This window comes from Emys orbicularis, chromosome 3, assembly GCF_028017835.1.
Source record: "Emys orbicularis isolate rEmyOrb1 chromosome 3, rEmyOrb1.hap1, whole genome shotgun sequence".
NCBI classification, from domain to species: domain Eukaryota; kingdom Metazoa; phylum Chordata; order Testudines; family Emydidae; genus Emys; species Emys orbicularis.
This window is the reverse complement of record NC_088685.1, coordinates 13,624,962-13,642,616: the sequence shown is the minus strand read 5'-3', so window position 1 is coordinate 13,642,616 and position 17,655 is coordinate 13,624,962. Positions and strand designations below refer to the sequence as shown.

General features: G+C 48.3%; 1 protein-coding gene across 1 annotated transcript in view; it reads right to left on the bottom strand.

Annotated features, from left to right (window-relative positions):
* The window catches only part of TRAM2 (translocation associated membrane protein 2), a 49,211-nt gene that overhangs the window by 10,330 nt on the left and 21,226 nt on the right, over positions 1–17,655 (bottom strand). The window contains exons 2-4 of the mRNA XM_065401612.1: positions 14,592–14,655; positions 2,919–3,028; positions 2,522–2,638 (exon numbers count right to left, since the gene is read on the bottom strand). Of these exons, the coding sequence (XP_065257684.1) occupies positions 2,522–2,638; positions 2,919–3,028; positions 14,592–14,655 (291 nt within the window). The remainder of the gene's footprint in view (positions 1–2,521; positions 2,639–2,918; positions 3,029–14,591; positions 14,656–17,655) is intronic.

Genomic DNA, 17,655 nt, shown 5'->3' with positions numbered 1-17,655 from the left:
ACAGCTAAGGGGAACTGAGCACCGGCAGGAGGCCAGTCTTAGCAAGTGGTCTTGATCCATTTTTTGTGTGCAAATCTCTCTTTCCCCCGCTCCCCCCACACACTGCAGGTTCCTGATACCCACCTCCCTCAGGCTGGGCCCAGCACTGTGGAGGTGAGTTACATCTGGAGGGGTAAAACTGGGGTGGAGTCAGCGCGCTGGAGGTGGAGTTGGGGCCTGAGGCAGCATGCAGTTGTCAGCCTGCTGGGAAGGACATGGTACTAGGGTGGTGAGGCAGGTGCTGTAGATGGAGTTTAGGGTTATTTACTGAGGGGCTGGAATCGCATGTAATTTGCGACAGTGAATAGTCAGTTACTATCCAGCACTGGCTGGATACCACATACTGGGGCATTCCTGACACTGGGGGATGTGAAAGGCTTAATACAGCTGGTTAAGTGGTAACTCTCTTTAGTAACTGTTAGCACCCTTTCAATTCTTTGCATGAAGCTTTTTGTGTGGGACATGTATTAATGCACGTATTTAAGAGCAATCCAAACATACCTCCCCGCCACACACACCCGGCTGAGTTAGCCTTGCCAGGAGCAGGGCCGACTCCAGGCACCAGCTTGCCAAGCAGGTGCTTGGGGCGGCCACTCCGGAGGGGGGCGGCACGTCCAGCTATTCGGCGGCAATTCGGTGGACGGTCCCTCACTCCCGCTCGGAGCGAAGGACCTCCCGCCAAATTGCCGCCGCAGATCGCGATCACGGCTTTTTTTTTTTTTTTTTTTTTTTTTTTGGGTGCCGCTTGGGGCGGCAAAAAGCCTAGAGCCGGCTCTGGCCAGGAGGATCCTTAACTTTTGCATTGCCTGACTTTTGTCCACTGCATTTATGTTCTGTGGCATTAAAGTTGAAATTACGTAGGTTTTGGTTGGGATTTTTGGGGGGAGAGGGGGACATGGATGGGGGACACTGGCTAATGCGTTAAACCCACATATTACAGTATGTTTGCACAATGCCTCTGCCTTATCTAGCCTCCTGCCCCCCAGCAAACTGATCCAAATCCAATGGAAAGTCAGTTTACATTTTCATGCAGATTAAAGTCTCCTGGCATCTCCAGTCTTTTATGCTATGCTGCTCCCCCAGCTTGGAATCAGAATGTGAGCAGAATAGCAATTGGTACTAAGACACTTGGAGTTCAGAGACCTTAACTGTGTTTAGCAGAGTTTATCCCCGTCTCTCTGCTCATTCCAGGGGTTTGGTATCCTGGGTTAAGAGATCTGCTCTTGCTAAAATGCACACAGCTAGCCCCACCCCCAGCTACTCCTTGCAGCAGCTTTGTTGACTATACAGTACTGTGTTGGCTCCAGTTGATCGGATGGCTCCCTTGGTTGAACATTTCCCGCTTTCTCATCTTGAATAAAGGGGCCTCACGTAGCAGAAAGCCAGAACAACAGGCTTCCCAGAGAGGGGGGAGAGCAGGCTGCCAAGGGATTGTAAAGCAGGGCCCAGGATACAATGCAATTCCATGGTTAGGGGTTTTGCCTGAGAATCTTCTCCTTGTCATAGAAATGTGCTCCAGAATCTTTCCCTACAACACAGGCTAGGTGAAACCCTGGTGCCATTATAGTCAGCGGCAAAACTTCCCCCAGCTTTAGTGGGGCCAGAATTTCACCCTATGTTTGTAGCCTTCATGCTTGCAAAGAAAACCTTGAAAACATGAACCAAGTGTAAACTGACATGGTGACGTCTGCCTGAGTCTGCCGGCAGCCTGAAACAACAGCTTAGAGGGGTTAACTGTCCCATTCACCTCAGTGTGTGCGTGTGCTGACTCTGAATCCTGAAGTGACAGTTTAAATGACAGCTGCTGTCCCAAACTGTCTCCTACCCCTCACCGAGGTGCCAAGATCCTCCAGCGCTCTCTATGACAACTTCTACAATGCAGCTTCATTGTGCGCTTTGCGAGCTGGTCATAAAAAGTGCTATATAAAAGGCAGGTATTTATTATCATTATTATTACGCCTTGTCAATACAGAGTCGGTGTCACATTGACAACGTAAAGTCTGGAGACAGCTTCAAATCAAGTAAATGTAATATCAAAATGAACAGCACAGTTGCTGCCGCACCGACTGCATGATTCGCTCTCAAATCGAGTTCATTCAAGTCCGTTTTTAGCTCAGTGAAACGGACACAGAATTTTCCATCTGCCGTGCAATCCCCTAACTCTGACAGAGACTAAGTCCAGCTCGCCAAGCACTACACGGAGCCTCCACTGTACGTGCTGCTCTGGAGTCTGGTCGCGTGCTCTCTTGAGACTCCCTGACCCTGCACAGTAAGTAACTTTGGAGGGATTCCTACCAATGAGAGCATGGGCCGTGCCTGCCTCAAACCAACACGCACAGAAAACACCCAGCAGAGGGAATGCTAAAGTACCCATGCGGGCAGGTATCTGCTGCAGACTCCTTCAACCTAGGCCCAATTGCTGTAAAAGAAAACCTGAAATGGACCATGCCGAGTCTCGGCTGGGCTCTCGGCCATAGCTTACCGTCACTACTACATACAAGCACCAGATCATGGAGGTGAGATGGAACGCTACCAGCTGCCCTGATTCGTTGAACTTGCTGTGTTTGACCTTGGAGAGGTGGAGCCGCCTGTTGATTTTCTAGAGGAAAAATAATAAGAGGGCATAAGCCGCAATGCTGGCAATTCACCCTCCTCACTCCCCAACACCAGCCACTCCCTCCTGCCCCTGAAGTGAAAGCTCACCTGCCACCATGTCAGCCCTAGAGAGACCCCCTCCACCCAGATCAAACCAACCAGCACAGAAAGGCCAGCCAGCATGCAGAGGCCAGCTGCGGCCACTAAGAGTCAACATAGAGGCCTGCGGCTCTTTAACAAGAGGCCCTCCAGGGATTTTACCTCAGAACCGAAGCAGAACTTACATCGAGGACGTAGTCCTGCAACACCATATGCAGGATGATTGCTATGAAGACGTAGAAGAGGATGGTGATCAAGTCCTTTAGCCCGTAGCGGTAGTGAACTAGCTCGCCGTCTGGGGAGAGACACGAACATCATCACTGCAACTGTTGGGGCGAGGCCAAGAGGCCATTGTTTTCTGACGCCAAAGAGGGGGGCAGGGGTTGGGTTTTAAAGGCACCCAGAGATGCAGTGGTTTTTTTAAAATAAGCTGGATACCAAGCCTGGAGGTCTCTGTTCATCTGGGCCCAGCATGGGCAGCGGCAGGGAAACCTCCCCCCATACTGACACGTAGCTGAGCTAGATACAGCTCCCTAGTGCCTTGCGGTCTTCAATGGATTTATCCTCCGAACACCCCTGGGAGGCAGGGCAGTGCTATTATCCCCGTTGTACACATGGGGAACTGAGGCACAAAGAGACCAAGTGACTAAGGACACACAGGAAGTCTCTGGCATAGCCAGCACGTAAGCCCAAGTCTCCTGAGTCCCAGACTAGCAGCCTATCCATTGGGCAGGCTTCTTTTTGACAGAAGTCAAACTGAGGCCCTGTGAATGGCACCCTTGTTCCCATGGGACTAGAAACACACACGGCAGCGCTAAATGGCTGCGGCCTTCCCGGGCTGTTGTGTGGCCCGTGGGGAAATGCCCTGCCTCACAGGAGTGTCGATGCTCAGATACTATGGTAACGAGGGCCATAAGACAGCCAGCTTCAGATTCGTCCCTCGGACGTTTTAAGCATCACCCAAAAGGGGGTGGGGGGGGACCACACCCAGTCTTATAATACAGCTTGCAACACAGTCACAAAAGAGTGCAGCTGGGTAACCCAATCACCACTTGCAGGACAGTCCTCCAGCAAGCCTGGCTCCTGGGGTGGGTTTTCTGGAACACCACCCACACGACAGACAGAACCGCCTGACAAGGGACTCTTATAAGAGAGGGGTTTAATTCCACAGCTCACAGCAGTCACTGTTCAAAGAGCGAGAGACCAGTGACTTCTCACTATTCAGATTCCAAGTGAAGGTGTCCCTCGCCCAACCCCTGCTGGTGACTCAGCCCAGACCCAGGGCTAGAGGGTCGAGTTCACTGCTGACCGGAAGCCACAGGCTTCCCCCACTAAAGCTACACCCACCCCATGAGAGAGTCACCAGCTCACAATAGCCGAGATGCAGGCGGGAGCAGACGGACAGGCCCAAAGCCCATTTCTCATGAGCACCCAAAAAGCCTAACCCAGTTAGCACTGCATGGGGACTGTGGTTGGCCGGTTGCTAAGACTGGCCTCCTGCTGGTGCTCAGTTCCCCTTAGCTGTGACCAGGGAACTGGCTGTTAAGAATTAGCCAGGGTGTTAGGGGTTAATGTTCTTGTTGCTCACTATCTCCAGGGGGGGGGGGGACACTTTATTTAAAAAAAAAAAAAAAAAAAGCAGGTTCACCCACACTCTGGCTCTCCGGTGCCTCCGGAAGGCGGCTCATCCCTGCCGAGCTGCTGCAGCAGCCCAAGCCCTGCAAAGCCAGTGAGTGGACTCAGGGCGGTGGCCGCCGGGGTGGGGTGGGGAGGGGAGGGCTCGCGGGGGGGCTGTGCACCCTCCAGGGGAGTTCAGGAGGCGGGAACCTGGTCTGGGGAGCAGCCCCTGGGCACGGCTGGCCCCTGGGCAGGCTGGCCCCTGGGGTCTATAAAGGCTCGTTGGGATCTGCCCCTCAATGAACCGATGTGCAAGGGGGGGGGGGGCGCAAGGTGGAAGTTTCGCCTAGGGCGCAAAATATCCTTGCACCGGCCCTGCTCACTCCACCCCTTCCCCCAAGGCCCAACCCCTTCCCGGGCTCTTCCCCACCTCTTTCTGCCCACTCCTCGGAGCGCACCCTATCCTTGCTCCTCCCCCTCCCTCCCAGCAACTCGTGCACACCCTGGAACAGCTGGGAGGGAGGGGGGGGGAGTTGATTGGTGGGGCCTCCGGCAGGCAGGAGTTGAGGGGGCAGGAGGGCAGCTTGGCTGCTGGTGGGTACTGAGCACCCACTAATTTTTTTCCGTGGGTGCTCCAACCCTGGAGGACCCATTGAGTCGGCGCCTATGACTATGGGGTCACATCAACAGGAAGGACTAGGATTACGGCATGAATGGTAGCACTGAACTCCCTCAAAAGAGGAACTTGCTCATGTTAAGAAAAGCACAAAGATGCTTCTCGTTCAGTATTGGTTAATGCAACCTACATTTAGGGCCCCTGCCAAGTGAGGGTCCAATTGAACAGAGCACTGAAGCAAAGGGTTAAACTCACGGGTAGATGCTTGGCTGAACAGAGATGCACTTAAGCCCACACTAGGGGCTTAGCTTCGCTGGGGCCTGTGAGTGCCCTTTAAGTCTTAAAGTTTAAGACACACTTATACCTTGAATAGTGATAAGACTCTCGTTCAGCAGGGCACATGGGGAACCCCACGGGACTCCTCCGCAGGCTGATGTACCTTGCAGAATCGGGGTGTAAAAGGACCCAGGAGGATTCCATGTTTGTCGCCTCTCCCTGACCCTCGACAAGACTGCTCAGTTCACAAGTGAACGGCAGTTTCCCCTAACTGCCACCTCACCAAGCTCTGCCCGAGATCAGAGCTCGGGTAGGATTCTCTCTGACGCAGGCACTAGCAGCTATAATACAGAGCGTGCAGGCCACGTCTGCTGCCTGAATCAATGGAGTTACCGCGGCTTTACCCACTGGCGTGACTGAGAGCCCAACCTGCCCCTCCGGTAGGAATTCTGGTGATGAGCAAACCAGACAGGAACCCCGCTGACCCTCCCACAGCTGGGTCAGTACCGCACTTCATAAGCGGGATCAAGTTTAGGAACCAGGTTGTGACTCAAGTCTGCAGGCACAGCTTGAATACACGCAGGGAGCTGATCTGTTCAAACAGGTGGCACCATTTTTACTTTTCCCTTGTAAAGCCACTGGAACATGCAGGGGTTGTCTGTATGGGGAAATAGCCCAGGACAGCGAAGGGCGGAGTAGCCACTCAGCAAAACTCCCCGCATGGATGCACTTACTCCACTTCAGAGTGTCTTTGTCCAGTCTAGGTTAATCCACTTTGGAAGAGGATTAAACTAGACTGCAAAAAAGTGCTCGGCGGGGTACGTCTACACAGCAGCCGGAAGTGTAATTTCCAACTCAGGCAGACACATGCGTGCTAGCTTCCATTGAGCTAATGCTCTACCAAGCAAACTAGCAGCATAGCCCTGGCCGCACGACCGGCGGCATGAGCTGGTGGGCACCCTTGTACAATCCCATCCGAGATCACAGGTACGTACTTGGGCCACTACCTGTGCGGCTGCGGCTACATGGTTGTTCTTGGTGCACTAGCTTGGTCAAAGCTAGTGTGTCTACCCGACCTGGAAATTATGCCTTCAGCTCCACGGTAGAGACACCCCCTTGATGCAGAATAAAAATGTCCGTATGGGGGCTAGTGCACAATAGCCATTGTACTTTGAATTCATACCCCAGCTTTTCACAATAGCTTCTCCAGGTAGACGAGCCCTACGCTAAGCTGCCTTAACTCTCCTGTGGAGTGTTTCCACCCTCTCTTAATATCTGTGCAAGGATCCTTTAACCAGGGGGCAGGGCTACTCAGGAAGAGCAGAAGGTTTAAAAAGCCAGCTCCTAAGTGAGCAGAGGAGCTGGCGAACAGCAGCAGCCAAGGGAAGTTTTGTGAGGGAGTTGAGAAAGGCAGCATGAAAACCAGATACACCTCACATTCTCTAACCTGAGGCCAATAAACAAGAAAACCCCCTAAACAGCCCTCCTACTTTTTTGCAGGAGTAAAAAGAATGCAGGCAGAAGTCCAGCAGCAAAGCAGACACTATCCAGTTTATTGCACTGAATGCATGATTACCTGCCTTGAGGGCAGGTGGTGTATTTGTGCATTCGGTGCAAGGAGCTCCTGGCCTTCAGAGACCAAGTACGGGCTCTGGAGAACAGAGTGGCTGCACTGGAGGAGCTAAGCAAGACAGAGGTACATAGATGAGACTTTCTGGGACACAGTAAGAGCGGTCACACCTCCAGTAGGACAGCCCCTGGGCTGTTAAGGAGGATGAAAGTCTCGGGGAAGGAGAACATCAAGCTGGAGTGGACGAAAACAATCCCATAGTGGTAACCCACTTTCCAAATGATGTCATGGTATCCTCTCCCGCTGAGGATACCCCTCCAGGGGAGGGAACCCCAGTTATTAGGAAGAGATAGGTGAGAATAATGGGTGATTCAATCATTAGAAATATAGATAGTTGGGTTTGTGATGACCGGGAGAACTGCATGGTGACTTGCCTGCAAAGGCTGCAGATTTCTCAAGCCATCTAGGCAGGCTTATGTGCAGTGCTCAGGAGGAGCTGGTGGTCATGGTACATGTAGGTACCAGTGACATTGGGAAAGGTAAGAGAGAAGTCCCAGAGCCCAAATTTAGGCTGCTAGGTAAGAGATTAAAGTCCAGGACCTCCATGGTAGCATTTTCTGAAATCCTTCCAGTTCCACGCACAGGGCCAGTTAGATAGGCAGAACAGCAGGGTCTCAATGGATGGGTGACACAATGGTATAGGGAGAAGTGTTTTAGATTTATTAGTAACTGGGGAACCTTTTGAGAAAGGAGGAGCCTATGCAGGAAGGATGGACTCCACCTAAACCAAAATGGAACCAGACTGCTGGTATGTAAAGTTAATAAAAGTCGTAGAGCAGTTTTTAAACTCAGCGCTGGGGGAAAGTCGACAGGTGCGGAGGAGCATGTGGTTCAGACAGAGACATCCCGTGCAGGAGGCTCTATATTCGAGTAAAAAGGAGAAGACACAAGTTGATAAAGTACAGGTAGGAACTGAAGAGAAATAGTCAAATGAAAAGGAGTCCGAATCAATTACATCACATGAAGGCAGACAACTAAAAAGTGACAAATTTGTAAGTGCTTGTATACAAATGCTAGAAGTCTGAATACTACGATGGGTGAACTAGAGTGCCTGGTATTAAATGAGGATATTGATATAATGGGCATCACAGAAACTTGGTGGCATGACAACCATCAATGGGACATGGTAATACCAGGGAACAAAATATACAGGAACGGCAGAGTAGGTCATGCTGGTGGGGCAGTGGCACTATATGTGAAAGAAAGCATAGAGTCAAATATATTAAAAACCTTAAATGAATCAAACGGTACCATAGAATCTCTATGGACAGAAATTCCATGCTTGAATAATAAGAATATAGCAATAGGAATATACTACCGACCACCTGACCAGGATAGTGATTATCAAATGCTCAGGGAGAACAGACTGACTATAAAAATAGAAAACTCAGTAATAATGAGGGATTGCAACTATCCCCGTATTGACTGGGAACATGTCACCTCAGGATGGGATGCAGAGATAAAGTTTCTAGACACTATTAATGACTGCTTCTTGGAGCAGTTACTCCTGGTACCAACAAGAAAAGAGGCAATTCTTGATTTAGTCCTAAGTGGAACACAGGACCTGCTCCAAGAGGCGAATATAGCTGAACTGCTTGGTCAGAGTGACCATAATATAACATGTCTGAGGGGGTGAAAAATATCAAAGAATCCCACCATAGTAGCATTTAGCTTCAGAATGCAATGAATTCTTTGCATCAGTCTTCACTGCAGAGGTGGTTATAAGTCTGAGGAACTATCCCAGATTGAGTTGCCAATAAAGGAGGTTTTGGAACAAATTGATAAACTAAACAGTAATAAGTCCCCAGGACCAGACAATAGTCACCCAAGAGTTCTGAAGGAACTCAAATATGAAATTGCAGAACTACTAACTGTAACATGTAACTTATCACTTTAATCAGCCTCTGAACCAGATGACTGGAGGAGAGCTAATGTGACACCAATTTTTTAAAAAAGGCTCCAGAAGTAATCCTAAAAGGTACAGGCCGATAAGTCTAATATCAGAACCAGGCAAATTGATTGAAACTATAGTAAAGGACAGAATTATCCGACACAGAGATGAACTGGATTTGTCGAGGGAAGAGCCAACGTGGCTTTTGTAAATGGAAATCATGCCTCACCAATCTATTAGAATTCATTGAGGGGGGTCAACAAACATGTGGACAAGAGTGATCCAGTGGATATAGTGTACTTGGACTTTCAGAAAGCCTTTGAAAAGCTCTCTCAACAAAGGCTCTTAAGCAAAGTAAGCTGTCGTTCGATAAGAGGGAAGGTCCTCTCATGGATCGGTAACTGGTTAAAAGACAGGAAACAAAGAGCAGGAATAAACAGTCAGTTTTCACGAGAGAGGTAAACAGTGGTGTCCCTAAGGGATCTGTACTGGAACCAGTGCTGTTCAACAGATTTATAAAAATGATCTGGAAAAAGGGGTAAACAGTGAGATGACAAAATTTGCCAATGATACAAAATTACTCCAGGTAGTTAAATCCAAAGCTGACTGTGAAGAGCTACAACGAGATCTCACAAAACTGGATGACTGTACAAAAAAAAAAAAAAAAAAAAAAAAAGGCAGATGAAATTCAATGCAGATAAATGCAAAGCAATGTACATTGGAAAACATAATCCCAACTATACATACAAAATGATGGGGTCTAACTTAGCTGTTACCACTGAAGAAAGAGATCTTGGTGTCACTGTGACTAGTTCTCTGAAAACATCCACCCAATGTGCAGCGGCAATCAAAAAAGCTAACAATGTTAGGCACTATGAGGAAAGGGATAGATAAGAAGACAGTAAATATCATGCCACTATATAAATCCATGGTACACCCACACCTTGAATACTGTGTGCAGTTCTGGTCACCTCATCTCAAAAAAGATATATTAGAAATTGAAAAGATACAGAGAAGGGCAACAGAAATGATAATGAATGTGAGCTTCCATTTGAGGGGAGACTAAAAAGACTGGGACCGTTCAGCTTGGAAAAGAGACAACTAAAAGGCGATATGATAGAGCTCTATGAAATCATGAATTGCGTGGAGAACGTGAGTAAGGAAGTGTTATTCATCCCTTCACATAACACAAGAACGAGGGGTCACCCAATGAAATTAATAGCCAGAAGGTTTAAAACAAACAAAAGGAAGTACTTCTTCAGGCAATGCACAATCAACCTGTGGAACTCATTGCTGGGGGATATTGTGAAGGCCAAAAGAATTAGAGAAGTTCATGGAGGATAGGTCAATCAAAGGTTACAACCAAAATTGGTCAGGAATGGAACCACATGGCTCTGGGTGTCCCTAAGCCTCTGACTGCCAGATACTGGGACTGGATGACAGGGGCTGGATCAGTTGATAGTTGTCCTGTTCTTTTCTTTCCTTTTGAAGCATCTGGCAACGGCCACTGTCGGAAGACAGGATACTGGGCTAGATGGACCATTGGTCAGTCCCGGTATGGGCATTCTTAGGTTTTTATATTCTAAAATAGTTTGTACTGTCAGCTTTAATCTGTGTATCTTTAATGAACATTTTGGGCAAAATTTCCAAAGGGATTTAGGTGCCTAAAGATGCAGATATGCACCTAGGGGGATTCTGAAAAGCAGTTGATGTGATTAGACTCCTAAGTGCCTAAATCCCTTTTGAAAATAAGATTTAGGGTCCTAAACCACATAGGCATCGTGATGCTGAAAACAGCAACGCTTAAGTACTTTTAAAGAGTGGGGCCTAATCTTTTAAACAGGCAGGACTCATTTTAAATAGGCCAATTTTGGTGTTTGAGGCCTAACAAATGTGGACAATGTCACTGTGACATTGAGAGGCCAACTCAGATCAAAGCCATGGACCAATTCACTTGTGGGTGAATATCAAAGAAGTGTTAATATTATTGTCTTCACTTACCTATAACCTGTCGTTTACTATCGCTTTACACTATGTATACCTGGTAATTAGATAATCCTAGATTAAAGGATGCGTTAGTATTAAAATGTGAATGTACTGGATGTGTAAACTCCATGAAAACTAATGAAGGATTGTTTCTGGCTATCACATTATGTTTACATTAGGTTTAACCATCACACAAGATTGAAGCCTTGGAAATGTAAAAGACTGCTAACTTCGAAGCATGGGTTGTTGTGTTTGACAACGGAAAGTCACCAGCTCAGTTTGTATTTAGTCCGCAAAGAGAGAGCCCATGCTGTGATGAAAACCCTTGCCAGATTGCTTTCCACAGAAAGCAGCTGTAAGGATGGATCCAGGGATCGAGCCTGTATCTCTGGACTGTTTGGACACTCATAGGGGAGCACGCCAGAAGCAAGACAGAGATCCCCAAAGTTATTTTGGGTAACTCTGAGAGGGGTATGGAAAACTCGCAAATCACTACATCTACACTATCATTTTGGACTTACAAACTTTGACTCATCTGTTAATGTATTTTACCTGTTTTAACCTCTCAGTAACTCTCATTTCCTTTCTTAGCTAAAAAACTTTTAGTTAGTTTACTAGAAAAATTGGCTACCAGAGCTACCTTTGGTGTGAGATAGAGACCGGGGTAAGTGACTGACCCTTTGAGGTTGGGAGTAACATAATGTCAAGTGATATTTGGTATAAGGGACCATTATCACAAAGTCCAGTTTGTCCGAGTGGCAAAATTGGCTGGACAGCCTAAGGGAACTGCTTGTGACTCCATGGTAAGGCTAATACAGTGATCCAGAAATTCACAATTGTTACTGGCTTGGTAAAATCCAATTATACCACCAGTTTGGGGTGTCTACCCTGTTTTCTGACAGTCTGAACTGAGGGCACATCTTCACTACCCGCCGGATCGGCGGGTAGCAATCGATCTATTGGGGATCGACTTATCACGTCTAGTGAAGACGCGATAAAATCGATCCCCGATGGCTCTGTCGTCGACTCTGGAAATCCACCGCGGCAAGAGGCGGAAGCGGAGTTGACGGTGGCGCGGCAGCGGTCGACTTGCCGCCGTCCTCACAGCCAGGTAAGTCGACCTAAAATACGCAACTTCAGCTACGCTATTCACGTAGCTGAAGTTGCGTATCTTAGGTCGACCCCCCCCACCCGTAGTGTAGACCTAGCCTTAGATTGGCACTCACAATTGTGAGCTACTCCAGACAGCATGAGTCACATTTTAAATATGGAGTTTGTATAATGCCAGCTACTTGTGGTATCTGATCACATTTAAGTTATTAAAATAAGTACTGAAGAACTGGAGGGGGCTGAGAGAAGAGTTATGAAAATGATCAAGGGCCTGGAAAAACTCTCCTAGGAAGGGACTGATACCTTACAGATGAATAATCGGAGTCCTGATAAAAAAAAATAAAAATAATTACTGGTCTAAAGAAGGTGGATTGGGAGCATCTACTCTCCCTGCCTCATAACACAAGAATCAAGGGACATGCAATGAAACTGAAAGGTGGGAATTTCAAAAACAACAGGAAATACTACTACATGTAAAACTTAAACTGTGGAACTCATTGCCACAGGAAATTGTTGAGGCCAAGAACTTTGCAAGATTCAAAGCACTGGACATTTATCTTCATAACAAGAATATCCAGAGTTCTAATTAAAGACAACGAACATTTTGTAAAGGATATTAGCCCTCAGAGACAGGGACAAAACCTGTGTGTGATCTGCCCATTGCATGGTTCTTACACCTTCCTCTGAGGAATCTGCTGCTGGCCACTATCAGAGGCAGGATACTGAGCTCCATGGAGCTTGGGTCTGAGCTAGTCTGGTAATTCCGATATTAAATGTTGCAGGGTTTGTGAGGTTTTTAGCAGTTTCATTACTTGACACACCATAGTTGGACCATCCCATCTCCTTTAAAGTATTTCACAGACCTTTCTACCTGCAATTGTTCTTTTGCTAACTGCAGGAGAAGGTACCGCTCAGTAACTTAATTAGGGTCTGTTGGATTTATGAGCAGCTAGTGTGACAGTGTCTTCATCTCGAGATGGAGATGAAGCTGAGCCAAGAAAAATTGAAGCTAGCAACAGAAGTTTCCTACAAGTGCGTTCTACTGCACTACCGAAAAATTGGGTCAGAGATGAAAGGAGCCCTATTAGGCTAGCTACTCCATCTCCCTGCTGCCAATGCTGGGCTGTTCCCTATTATACCCAATGGTTGGTCCTGTTTTTACATGTCCCAAATGACGGGGCTTCCCCCACTTGCCTTGGGAGATTATTCCATAGGTTCACAGAATTCACTCCACTGGGTGGAATTCTCTGGCCTGTGCTATACGGGTCAAACTAGATGATCAGAGTGGTCCCTTCTAGCCTAAACATGAATGTCATGATCAGAAACGTTCCCCTTTCATCTCATTAGCCTTAGGCCTGGTCCACACTAACCCCCCACTTCGAACTAAGGTACGCAAATTCAGCAACGTTAATAACGTAGCTGAATTCGAAGTACCTTAGTTCAAACTTACCGCGGGTCCAGACGCGGCAGGCAGGCTCCCCCGTCGATGCCGCGTACTCCTCTCACCGAGCTGGAGTACTGGCGTCGACGGCGAGCCCTTCCGGGATCGATCCGGGATCGATTTATCGTGTCTAGACAAGACGCGATAAATCGATCCCAGAAGATCGATTGCTTACCGCGGGACCTGGAAGTAAGTGTAGACCTGCCCTTAGTTATACCCCACACTGTTAGGTTATGTCTTCACTCCAAATGCTACAGCAACACAGCTGCAACACTTCAGTGTAGACACCAACTACAGCGACAGGGAGGGATTTTCCCATCGCTCTAGTTAATCCACCTCCCAGAGAGGTGGTGGCTAGACTGGTAGAAGAATTCTTCCTCTGATCTAGGGCTGTCTACACGGGTGTTAGATTAAATTAACTTGATCTCTCAGAGGTGTGAGTTTTTCAAGTGCCCGCCCCCCCAGGTGGTGGCTCTGCAGATGTAACATTTCAGTGCAGACCAGCCCTTAGTTCCCTTTCCTTCCTTGGCGTTTACACACATTAAATATCTGCAGATTGCCACGCACCACACACTCATCCCCTCAGGCACCACTTAACCAAGCTACATATAGCGAATGCTTAAACCTAGTCTCCCAGAGAACACAGCAGATGGGTCATTACTTAGGACAATGAAAGTAAGACTGGACAGAGCACTGGAAGAGATACCGTAGGAAGAGCTCTGGGTAAGAGACGGGCAAGACAGCCTAATAGATCTTTTCCATCTCCAGTGGCTAGGATGATCAGAAACTGCAAGCTCTTTGGGGAAAGGACTGGCATTTACTATATGTCTGAACAGAGCATGGTAGATTGTGCTGCATTTCTTTTACTGGGGCACTCACATCTGACTTCATTTATACAATAATAATGTTTTTCAGTGATCTTGTTCCCTATCTTTTTCTTTCCACCCAGCAACTAACTACATCAAGAATTAAAAGTTGTAGGAATTGCCAAACTGGAACAGGCCAATATCCCATGCAGTCCAACATGCTGTCTCAACCAAATGCTCCTTAGCAGACAATAAAAAACACCCGGTGCATAGAGCCAGGCAATTCTCTTTTGTCTGAACGTTAAGACAGTTTGGGAGGATTATGCTGTGAAGTGCCCCGATTGGTTTGGCCAAGTGGTTTTGTGGGAGAGGGATGGAAGAAGCATTACTACTACTATGTGTCATTAGGGAAATTTTCTTCCTGATCCCAGCTAGTGGGAAGTTTATGCCCTGACTCATGAGGATTATGGTGTGGCTGCTCTTACCTGCTGTAGGCACGCTAATGTTATACTGAGGTAAGATGAATAGGAAGGCAGTCTTGGCTGTCGCCTGTTAAAGACAAAACACACACCTGGTTAAAGTAAACCATAGTATTTTCAATGAACCAGGTACAGATTCCCCCCCCCCCCCCCCAATATCCCAGTCAGAACAATCCACCCTGCAGGAACCATCCCCACTGAAATCCCAGCTCTATACGGCTCATGGCAAAGGGTTCCCTGTTTAGAGCCAGCTACATCTGTTTGTATCCCTCTGCCTCTTCCTAGCCAGCTGCCTCTGCTCCACAAAGAGGACTGCTCAGTAACCAATCACAAGGAACTCCATGCAGGAGACAAAGTCCAGTCCTGTCAGCAACCTCTTTCCCCCTGGGTCACATGTCCCATCCCCAATCACACTGCAGTGCATGCTGGTTAAGTCCAGATCCTCTGCCCAGCCAACAGTCTAAACTGATTTATGAGACTAGGTGGGTGGAGACTACGATTTGCTGGTGTCCTGGGCAAGGCTGGTACTTTCTGTCCAATCCAGTTTGCAGGTGAAGTCTGTTACCACTATTAGCTCCCGTTAATCATCGCAGCTCATTGCCTAGAGCAGATCCCTTAAAATCAGGGTTGAGACATACCAGCAGGGCAGCATGGGGGGAGGAGATTACGCTGCCCTGCTGCACCACTTCTGTGGGTAAACAGGAGGCATCAGCTGTTTCTTTGGGGCCTTCACCTTGCTGCAAAAGATTAAGCTTAAAAGGGAAACGGCAAAGGGGCAGACGGGACCACGTTCTAGTCATGATATCATATCATGGAGGGGAGTTAAACTGGATTTAAACTTAACTACGGAGCAGCCATGCAAACAGCCGGACTAAGAAACAAAGTGCCCCATTGGAAAGCGCGGGGAGGCGGGAGGGGGGGGGGGGGGGGAGAAAACAGACTTACAGAAAGTTGTGACGACTAGCGATCAGGATGGAATTACACGCCCTGCGCCCTTACGTGCCCAGTTTGTCCATTTGTGAAGTGCTCCCAAGTCCTTCAGGATGAAGCATGCTCCATTCATCCTTGCACATTGTGATCACGCAAGATCAGTTCAATCTAAGGATGCTTTACACGGAGCCTTGTAAGGAGGAACCAGGATTTCTAGTCATAGCGTGACAAAGCCCCCAAAGGACTGAGCAATACATTAGGCTGAGGGACAGGCCCTCACTCACCACCCCAGCCTCTTACTCTTAAAAAGGAGAGGAACCAGAGAGGGCTAAAGCATTATAGTGTTTGACTTTGAAAACTATTTGGTTTTAATAGGCTCCTAGGGACACCAGCACAGTACGTTAACTGGCTTTGGTTCACAAATGAATGCCCAGGCTCCCCAGAGTAACCTCAGCCCTGTGCTGGGTGCAAAGCACTGTAGATTGTAAACAGGTTTAGCCAGCAGATCTTTACCATAATCCCTCCTACTGGTGACAGACACAGGGATTAGCCATGCCAGAACCACTGAGGAGAGCGGCAGATGCTTGTTAAGACTCCTTGGGTGGGGAGGAAAAGCAGCTTTAGGAATCAAATGGAAGCTGTTGCAGATGGCACACATCTATAGATACATCCCGTAAAGTCCATGTTTTGGGCTGAGAGCCTGGAAAGCACATCAGGGTTAATTCTATCCTGCTCGCAACACCTCAAGGATACCAGGGCTACGATTTTTCAAAATCATGTGTCTGTATTGTGCATGGTAACCTCAAGTTTCCATCCAGCATCTGTGCATGGTTTCTTTGCTCCTTGAAATCCCACGTGTGTTCGGTCCTTAGCGAGCTGGCTACTCTACGAGCCTTCTGGAGTTCAGGAAGGTGTTAAGGCTGGGGATGAGCAAGGGCTGCCCAATGCAGGGAGGAAGGCCAGAACTTACAGGTGATTATTCCCCTCTATTCGACACTGGTGAGGCCACATCTGGAGTATGCGTCCAGTTTTGGTCCCCCCACTACAGAAGGGATGTGGAGAAATTGGAGAGAGTCCAATGGAGGGCAAGGAAAATGATTAGGGGGCTGGGGTATACGACTTACGAGGAGAGGCTGAGGGAACTGGGGTTATATTTAGTCTGCAGAAGAGAAGGGGGGGGGGATTTGATAGCAGCCTTCAACTACCTGAAGGGGGGTTTCAAAAAGGATGGAGCTCGCCTGTTCTCAGTGGTGGCAGATGACAGAACAAGGAATAATGGTCTCAAGTTGCAGTGGGGGAGGTCTAGGTTGGATATTAGGAAACACTATTTCACTAGGAGGGTGGTGAAGCACTGGAATGGGTTACCTAGGGAGGTGGTGGAATCTCCATCCTTAGAGGTTTTTAAGGCCCGGCTTGACAAAGCCTTGGCTGGGATGATTTAGTTGGGAATTGGTCCTGCTTTGAGCAGGAGATTGGACTAGATGACCACCCGAGGTCTCTTCCAACCCTAATATTCTATGATTCTATAATTCTGGAAGGCTGTGATTGGGCGCTGCTGCTGGATCTCAATCCGACCCTCGGGCCCAGAACCAGAAGAGAGGAGGTTTGCACTGGGAGCTCAGGTGGGGAGAGGTTAGCATGGCAGTAGAGGTCAGTGTGAAGTCCGTCAGGGGAGGGCGGGAAGAAGTATTAGTTTCCAGTTCCTCATTGCAGGAGCACGGAGCTCTGATCGCTCCCATGCTCTCTGGGACTCCAGTCCACGCTGCTCGGCTGGGGAAAGGTTGGGAACAAGGCAACCAGGCCATCTGGAACCAAGAGCTAAGGCTGCGTTTTCATTGGCGTTCAGTCACAAAATGGATCCATCTGCCCCCAGGCTAGCAGGGTCCAAGCGAACGACAGGCCAAGCGGGAGGTGTGGCTGCAACGCTGAGCGAGACAGGACTCCCTATGTCACACCCCAGGAAACAGAGCCAAAAACAATACCAGAAACCCGACCCTGAGCGAGATGGAAGGGAGCAGGTCCTGAAGCGCACGCTCCCATAGCAAAGCCTGGGCCACCAATGCTCAACTGAGCCCCAAAGGTGGGCATGCCTGGGAGAAGGCAGCATTAAATCAAGCAATATATACCACACCCTCAATTT